General features: G+C 36.8%; 1 protein-coding gene across 1 annotated transcript; it reads left to right on the top strand.

Annotated features, from left to right (window-relative positions):
* The first annotated feature begins 3,111 nt into the window (after window positions 1–3,111).
* On the top strand, window positions 3,112–7,853 carry LOC146608646 (uncharacterized). The gene is made up of 9 exons (XM_085347593.1): window positions 3,112–3,205; window positions 3,488–3,628; window positions 3,735–3,907; window positions 4,148–4,284; window positions 4,825–4,918; window positions 5,373–5,702; window positions 5,796–5,964; window positions 6,419–6,543; window positions 6,879–7,853. Exons 1-9 carry the CDS (start codon window positions 3,112–3,114, stop codon window positions 7,197–7,199), a joined length of 1,584 nt encoding a protein of 527 aa, XP_085203719.1. The 3' UTR covers window positions 7,200–7,853.
* The last annotated feature ends 1,274 nt before the right edge of the window (window positions 7,854–9,127 follow it).

A 9,127-nucleotide genomic window follows, 5' to 3' on the forward strand; every position in this document is an offset into this window, starting at 1 on the left:
CCTACACAGCAAAAATGCCAGTGTTGATTTTTCAGTGTTAGTAGATTTCAACAGAGTTCCGAGTTAGTTCAACACTTAATCGAGTTAAAATAACACATCGGGAGTTGATTCCTGAAAAGTGTAAGTGTGGATTTTAGTCGTTACTGCATTTTAACACTGTGGGTGTTAAATTAGACCAACCTTCATTTCCTGTGGAGCTTCGCATTTCAGAATCTTCGGTCGCCATTTTTTCTTGCTGCTGCGGTAAGTTTTATTCGGTCAAATATTAAGTTTTAGATTGATGTTAGAACAAGTAACATGATAACTAGTAAAAACAATAGTATTTGTATCAAAGTACATTATCTTTAAGTGTCATATTTGAATTTTAACTGTTTTTTGTTAAGCTGGGCTACTGCTAGCTAAAACTGCAAAGTACCAGTTACTTTCCTAGCATTCATTTAGCATAATCTGGCTGTTGGCAGACTATAACAAATATTACTTGTTAATATATGTCATAGTGATGGGTCGTTCGCGAACGAAATGGCTCTTAGAGCCGGCTCTTTGCCGTGAACGACGCGAGCCGGCTCCTTATCGCGAGCCGTCACGTGGGTTTTCTTTTTTTTTTTTCTTTCTCTCAGCCTCTCTCTCGCACTTTTTTTCCGCTTCACTCTGCACGCGAGCCTTGTGCTTTATGCTGGGCAGAGGGGGGAGGGGCGGTAGTTACACTCAGTAGCACAGGAACAGAGCCAGAGAGAGAGAAAGAGAGGCAGGGACAACAACATTAGAAAGGTATAGTAATCATCCACAACTATTTTCAGTTGCAGATGATAAAGGATTCAGAAAGTTTATTCATGCAGGTCCATATGACAGAGAATATGCATGTTCTTTTAGTTTTCATATTATAATTTATATTTAATTGTGTTGTGGTTTGCAGTGTTTTGTGTTCTTTTCACTTTAAATTTGTGAAAGGAAAAAGCTGAAAATTTAAATAGTTAAAACTTGAAATGTGAATAGTTGATTTTTGTATTATATGATTTATTTATTACATTTTATGTGGAGTGAATAAATAAAAGTATATTTACGGTGGCCCCTAGAGACAAAGCACATACAAACTTCAAATCACGTACGAACTCTGAAGCATGTACAAACTCCAAAACACGTAAAAACACGTACAAACTCCAAAACACGTAAAAACTCAAAAACACGTAAAAACACGTACAAACTCTGAAGCACGTAAAAACTCAGAAGCACATAAAAACTCAAAACACGTACAAAAGACAACAGAAGTGCTCCAGGATGCTGGGCGCAGTGTTGAGCCTTTGTTATCTTGTGGCTACTAGTGATGGGTCGTTCGCGAACGAAATGGCTCTTAGAGCCGGCTCTTTGACGTGAACGACGCGAGCCGGCTCCTTATCGCGAGCCGGCTCCTTATCGCGAGCCGGCTCCTTATCGCGAGCCGGCTCCTTATCGCGAGCCGGCTCCTTATCGCGAGCCGGCATGTGGGTTTTTTTTTCTTTCTCTCACCCTCTCTCTCTCTCTCGCACTTTTTTTCCGCTTCACTTCGCACCTGAGCCTTGTGCTTTACGCTGGGCAGAGGGGGGAGGGGCGGTAGTTACACTCAGTAGCACAGGAACAGAGCCAGAGGGAGAGAAAGAGAAAGAGAGCCAGGGACAACAACGTCACATTAGAAAGGTATAGTAATCATCCACAACTATTTTCGGTTGCAGATGATAAAGGATTCAGAAAATTTATTCATGCAGGTCCATATGACAGAGAATATGCATCTTCTTTTTGTTTTCATATTATAATTTATATTTAATTGTGTTGTGGTTTGCAGTGTTTTGTGTTGTTTTCACTTTAAATTTGTAAAAGGAAAAAGCTGAAAATTTAAATAGTTAAAAGTTGAAATGTGAATAGTTGATTTTTGTATTATATGATTTATTTATTACATTTTATGTGGAGTGAAAAAATAAAAGTATATTTACAGTGGCCCCTACAGACAAAGCACATACAAACTTCAAATCACGTACGAACTCTGAAGCACGTACAAACTCCAAAACACGTAAAAACTCCAAAACACGTACAAAAGACAACAGAAGTGCTCCAGGATGCTGGGCGCAGTGTTGAGCTTTTGTTACCTAGTGGCTACACAAGCCAGCAAGTACCAACGACCGGATTTGGTGTGTGGTAGTAACAGGTAAATGAACTTTTTTTTAAAATTATTTGAATATATATGAGTGCCTGTGTATAAATACACAAACAATACACACATGCTTTCAATTGTGTAATTTAAGTGATCTAGTAGCTCTGCTTTGGAAGTTCAGTTCATGCTAGAAATGTGTTTTGGAGTTTGTACGTGTTTTGTCTCTAGGGGCCACCGCATATATTTATATATAAACATATACAAATAAAACCACTTTTTTTTACGTTAGTAATTCCTTTTGTGCATAATTTTATATTATTGTTAATAATAAATTAATTAAAGCAACAAAACAACCTGAAGAGCCGGTTCGGAGCCGAAAGAGCCGGCTCTTTTTAGTGAGCCGAACCAAAAGAGCCGGAAATCCCATCACTAGTTTGGAGTGAGAAAAATGCGTTCAAGTTTGCGGTTTTGCCTTCTTATACAATATTTGAAATTTTAAAAACTAACGAGGAACTGCATTTTGGGAAATATTTGTGGGTGGTTTCTTTGTATTTTTTTTTTGTACTACTTGAACACTAAAGTGGCCCTCCAATGAGATGGCAGTGGCCCATAGCTCATTGAAGTTTGAGACACTGGCTTAGGTGAACTAGGATGCTTAAGGCTACCCTGAGAGTATGTATAGATGGAAAGATTTTTACACTAGAGTATGCCCCCTACATCTTGTTAATTATGGTAATTTCATATGTTATGCATTTCTGTGACAATAAGGCATTTTTCTTTTTTTAGATTGTTTTTTTTCATGGTAAAATAAGCATTTTTCTGCCTCTTTATATTAGGGTTTGTTAGAGTGCAGGGATAGTTTTTATGGCTTAAAGTATATAAAAATAATAAAAAAGAAATATGGTTTCTACTAACCCCCGCGATTATCAAGAGACTACTGTATTGCAGTGCAGTTATGCAGTTTTGTTCTACTCTTGGAAGGTGGCGATATGCTGGTTCCTGTCGAGTTTAAGGGAATGAGCAAATGGGTCAGGGTACCAAAGACAGACGATGCCTACAATTACTCCGAATTTTTGCAAGGAGGTAATTTGAGTGTAGTGATTAAAAGTAACTAAGTAAATTTATTCATATACTATTCATGTAAGTATTGTTTTGATTTACTTGTACTTTACTCAAAGCCTTCACTGCAGACCAAGGGCAAATACTGTAAGTTTACTTCACTACATTGATTGCTAATTTAAATGAATAATTCTTTTAGTAATTGAATGAATAAAGAATTTATAAATATTGTCAAAGTAAAACTGTGATTCACGGATTTATGAATTATAAATTCATATAGAACTTTATTGATTGTTTCTTTTTTAGTGCTGGTGAAATTCAGTTTGCCAGGTTCTACCAATTTGGTCCTGATGGATTCTGCGGGAGTGGAAGTGGATTCGGACATATTTGATGAACTTTTGAAGTCATCTCAGGTGTCTTTCAGTGTCTTCACTGAAGAATGCAGTGGTAAGAAGTTTAAGCCGTATGTTTCATTTAAAAATGCGTTGTTAAATTTACTAATTTATAGTTGGTGTAATCATGTTTAAATCTATGAGGCTGTCTGTATTGTTAGACAACAGTGTTGCAGGGTCTTCTTCAGATCACACATCTTCATTAGAGTTGTCACCGTCACCTGCATCAGGAGGATCATCATCAGGTTCAGACACAACAATAATACTCGAATCTACCAAAGCTCGGAAAAGACAGTTAATTGAAGGACCTCCTGACAGCAACACTGCAAGAAATGTAAGTAATCTTCAGGATATGATATGTTGTAACTTAAGATTGCCAATTACCTGTTCATTTGTACCAATACTCAATATCTTTAAAAATATTATTAAAAAAATTATAAAAACAAAACAATGGTCCCTCTCATGATTAAATAAGATGTAGTGATTAATGCAAAGGCTATAGCAGTTGATGCTGATAATTTTTATACCCACCTGGTAGGTGCTTTCTATGAATTTCTTGCAATTGTTATTTCAGATCATCAGAGCAGCCTTGTATTCAAAGCCAGATGGTGATCAAGTATTTAAGGAATATGAGAAAACAAACTGCCTCTCTGATACTACAAGAAGAAGGATGGTGAACATCCTTGTGGCAGACATGGTAGAGAGTCATGGGTAAGTGATGTAAACATTAAGAAAAATCTTTGTTTTGTTTTTTTTTTTGTCTGCAATTTTAGTTGTTTACCATTATTGCACCACTTAAATAGATTCTTCTATATGTCATGAAGTCATTGTTAAGTTAAATCAAATCAATCATAGTTTTCATTAGTTGCTAACCCCATATTGATAATGTTTCAAAAGAAAGTCACAATTTGTTATGGAGTGATGTTATTTTCCATTGTCATTATTGTAGTTTCTGAATATAGTGCTTCTTAACAGGGATGGTTGACAACAGCAAAACATTAGGAAAATGTCTGCATCAAATTGTCATAGTCCATGTGGAGCATAATCCAAGTCTTCATTTTCATTATTCTTAAAGACCTGTCAGGTGTGTGATGTGGTCAGTCATGATTTACAGATGATAGGTAGTTTGGGTAGTTCAAATCATACACCTGGATACATGTTGTTCTTGTTGCTGACATTTTATAATTGAACTTGAATCTGTGTTGGGGTAAATAATTGATAGTTTTCGTGTTCTCTGTATCTGCCTTTTAGGAGGATCCCACCAGTAAGTGTCCGCATTATGTATGCACTTGGGATTACAACCTTGTTCCCAAACTTGAAGGACCCAGATTCAAAGAATGGTTATGTAAGTTATGATGTTATGATGCATACATGCTGTCAGTGTCATAGTCCGGGGTCTGTGACCCAGTTTTTATGCAATTAAGACTTTTTTGATTGTGGTTTACGTGATAAATGCCTACACCTGCAGATATGACAGTCAGTGGTCTGTGAAAGTATTTTGTTGTTGGCTTTTCTGATGGAGTGGTTAAAGAAATCATATGATAAGACTAATTCAGGTCAGTCTGTCATTCAGGCAGTTTATCAAGTTATTCCCTAATGGACCCAAAATAAATAAATGTAAAAAAATGTCATTGTGTAACAATTGATTTAAATAGACCTCTAATGCATGATGCCATATCTGGCTTTTTGACATGTAGCACTGAACAATCCCACCAGTCAGGAGTTTTCTTCACTTGCTACAAACAGAGTAGCAGGTAATCAATATTGAATAAATATCTCTCTTGCTCTTAATTCGGCAGGAACATTTCTATGATCACCAGAGTGGTTCTGGTTACCTGGCATGGAGATTGAAAACTGTGCAGCGCAACTCTACTGAAGAGATGAAGAAATCAAAGTCAGCTTTTCAAGACAGCCCCAAGACTCTTCGCAACTTCGCAACAAATGCGAGACAGTTGTCGGGTGATGAATGCAAGGAAGCTATGTCAGTGATGAGGCACTCGACTGATATGAAAGTTGTCAAAGAGAAAATGAAGGTGACATTTCAACATAGGCAAAAAGTGATTCAAGATCCAGCCACAGCTTCTTCTGTCCTGGACCTTTTCCCAAGATTTCTGGATACACCTGGCTTGGTAAGGCATAAACTGATTGACTGACAGCTGTGTGGTTCCTTTGTTTGTTTGCTCGTTAATGCGTTCTTTCTATTGTCACATTTTGTGTTTCAGATTGACCAAGACTTCACAATGCTGTTTGGGGAGGAAGTGTCTGGTAAATTCCTTGCAAAGTGGCCAACATTCTTCAAGCCAAGAATCATCAAAGATTGCAAAAATCTGTCGCAGAGTACAGAATTGGATGACCTGCTTGTCTCTGCACAGGGGGACTCTGATGAGGGTGGTAAGTTGGAGATGGTAGACTTCACATGTCTTTACAGCATTTTCACAATTCCCACAGCACAATATATTAGGTGGACCATACTATTAAATCAAAACATGTTTTGGCACCTTTACAACAAATTGGAATACAGCTGTCGATTTTATAAATTACGTTGAGTTTCTGTTCATTTCAGTATGGTATGAAAAGGAATTTACAAACAAACTTTAATGGCATTTAAAGTTTGACCAAAAAAAGTTACTTAATGTTAGTATTGTTATGACTCAATATTTACGTCACTTGGTGGCCAGAAGATTTTAAGTGTCTTGAAATGAATTTTCATACCATACTGAAGACATTGGAAAACTGCTTTATTTGAAAAATTATCAGTTATCCAAAACTGAATAACATTGACAAAATGACTGCTGTGGACCTTAAAATGACAGTAATTGCGATTATCCTAATTCCTATTCTGTAGTTTGGGACTGCGAGTTGGCTGCCATTCTTTTGCTGCTTCACTTGTTACCTCCAACATCTAAGGGAAGGAAGTCTTCAAAGATTAGCACATCAGATGCTGCTCACCACCTAATGAAATTCATGAAGGTATGATTTTTTAGAAATGTGTTAAAGTAGCTTTCTCTTTTGATGAGAAAAGATTATCAGATGTTTTAAGAGGGCAAGGAGTTCCACTGTGCAGCAGATATATCTATGCCAGATAGGCTTGGTGTTGCAACGCCGGCACATTATTGTTACCATTAAACCTAAAATTACACATTGGAACAAAAATAACTGTGGGCCCGAAGTAAAACATTTTAATATTTATATAATAATATAATTAATATATTTAATATTGTCTTAATTTTAGGCAGCACTGCCACTCAACATCCGATTACCAATTTTGTTTAATGTGAATCATTTGGTTTCTTTCACTCCCTCAGGTGGGAGGTAGCATGGAGACTTTTCTTAAGGCTGGCCCCACTCAGCCATTCCTCCTGTGTGTTGGCGAAAGAAAGAACATCATCCAGACTTTCTACATTGTCCTAGATCAAAAGGTCATTCCCTGTGTGACGCAGACGGGAGTTGCAGCTTTTGACGAGCTTTTCAAGGCACATTTTGTATTTGCCGTGTCCTATGACGAAGCATTGCACAACTTCTACACATTCATCCAGACCACCGTGTATGGCATTGATGTTGGCAGCGTGAAGGAGAGTCCTCGGGTCAGGGAAATCAGAGCAAGAATTCTTCACAGTACAGTCTAAAGACATCGACTATACAGTACTTTGACTGTTCTTGTGTTACTTTTGCAAGATACACCACACAAGTTGCTCAGTGTTATTTAGACATGTCAAGTTCCAGCAACGTTTTTACTTTTGAGCTTTGGACAGCCTAGATATTAATTTATCTTTTACAAGCAACACCTCTTCAAAGCACGTGGAGACTTTGTTGACTCAGAGGTCATCAGTAATTTTTATTTTGAGCCTGCACCTTATGATAGAACCTTTGTTTCACAGCCTGTAAATGTGGCTCATCTTGTGACAGGACATGTATAGGACTGTTATTTCTCAACTACAATCCTCAGGAGTTCTGAAAGTACTGTGCAGTGTTTAGTTGGTTCATTGGAGGAAAGTGTTAATGACATGCGTCATTGCACATGCAAAACAATCTGTTGTTGAATGTTTGTCATCAAGAGAAACCTCGGAAAAGTTGAATGTTTTGATCAGCTTGAAAACCCATTCTCATATCTTAACAGAATCTAAAAGGATGAGACATTTTGAGCAAAAATGGAAAATAGTTGAACCTGTAGAGCATGTTTTCCTGTGTGTGTTTTGATGTACTTAAAGCTGCTTGTGCATGCTCTAAGTAATATGGAGACCGAAGAAATGATCAATGGTCACTTAAATGCATTTGTTATTGAGGATAAACTGGATGCTGTTGCACTGATCTGTGTAGATAATGTGGTGTATTATAGACCTTACAATGGGCTATTTTCAAATGACACTAATGACAAAATGTAGATTGCCCAATATTCTAGTTTTGTATATATTTATGCACTGTTTATTTGTGGTGTATCTGCTGTTTGAATACAGAGTATTTTGAACACTGTCCTGTTGTTTCTTTTAATGGGTAGAGTGTCTGTAGCTGTGAATACATTTTAATTAATTGTAGCAGTAGAGATATCAGAGATTAATGGGAGTTTATTGTAATCTGGCTAGTATTGATGATTTGCCTGACACTAGTGTTAGTGTTAGACAATCAACACTATTCAGTGTTAAATTTTTAAACACCAGGGCTAGTGTAAAGTACTACCAACACTATTTGGTGTTACTTTTTAACACTTAACACCAGTGTAGAATATTGTTGACACTGGTCAGTGTTAGTCAGTGTTAATCTTTAACTCTGTACAGTGTTAGAATAACACTAGGTCATTGTTAAAAATATAACACTTTGAAAAGTGTTAATTTAACACTCAAAAGAGTGGACACATATAGACACTTTTCTAGTGTTAAATTTAACACTCACGGTGTCAATTTAACACTGGCGATTTTGCTGTGTATAGAGTGAAATAGCAGTGAAGTACAATGCTGATGTAAGAATATTGATTACAGCAGCTTTAAATGACTGATTCTTGCTTACAGCACCGAGTGCAACACCTGCCCGAAGGGCACCAGTAACTTTATTCAAAACCAAAATGTCACAGTCTAAACTTATTGAATTTGGGACCGCCTGAATTTTCTCAATATGCGATCTTTATTTTTCACCAGAAATGGCTCCTGGCATTTCTCCTGGATATTTTATGAGATCGACTCTTGACATTCTCACACCAGCGCCATATTACTTAACTGGAGAAAAACAAAAGAGCACACTTTAATGTGAAAAGGAACAATGTTTATTTTTCACTCTCGTACAGACTTAGCTCAGACAGTAGTGACGCAAGCTCTCGTACTGTATTATTTTCCCGTAAAAATATCCACAGAGACTGAACAGATAACATCATAGCCTCATACAAAGTTCAAATGGAAACATTAAATTAAACACAATATTTGCATCATTTACAATGAAACACAGAGTTCAATCTATCGCCAATAAACACAGAATTGAAGCTCATTTGTCCTATGTATTGTGTTTTGAACCAACGTCCGTCAAGATATACAACCAAATCTTTACATTTACAATTTTGTAATGCTTA

Source organism: Diplotaxodon limnothrissa, linkage group LG23, assembly GCF_057381915.1.
Source record: "Diplotaxodon limnothrissa isolate DT_005_m linkage group LG23, D_limnothrissa_male_GT1.1, whole genome shotgun sequence".
NCBI lineage: Eukaryota > Metazoa > Chordata > Actinopteri > Cichliformes > Cichlidae > Diplotaxodon > Diplotaxodon limnothrissa.

Excerpts from the sequence above, each read along its gene's own strand:
- LOC146608646 (XM_085347593.1), top strand. The coding sequence starts at position 3,112 with ATGCTGGTTCCTGTCGAGTTTAAGGGAATGAGCAAATGGGTCAGGGTA. Across the intron at positions 4,285-4,824 it reads GACATGGTAGAGAGTCATGG|GAGGATCCCACCAGTAAGTG; the intron begins GTAAGTGATGTA and ends TCTGCCTTTTAG. Across the intron at positions 6,544-6,878 it reads ACCTAATGAAATTCATGAAG|GTGGGAGGTAGCATGGAGAC; the intron begins GTATGATTTTTT and ends TCACTCCCTCAG.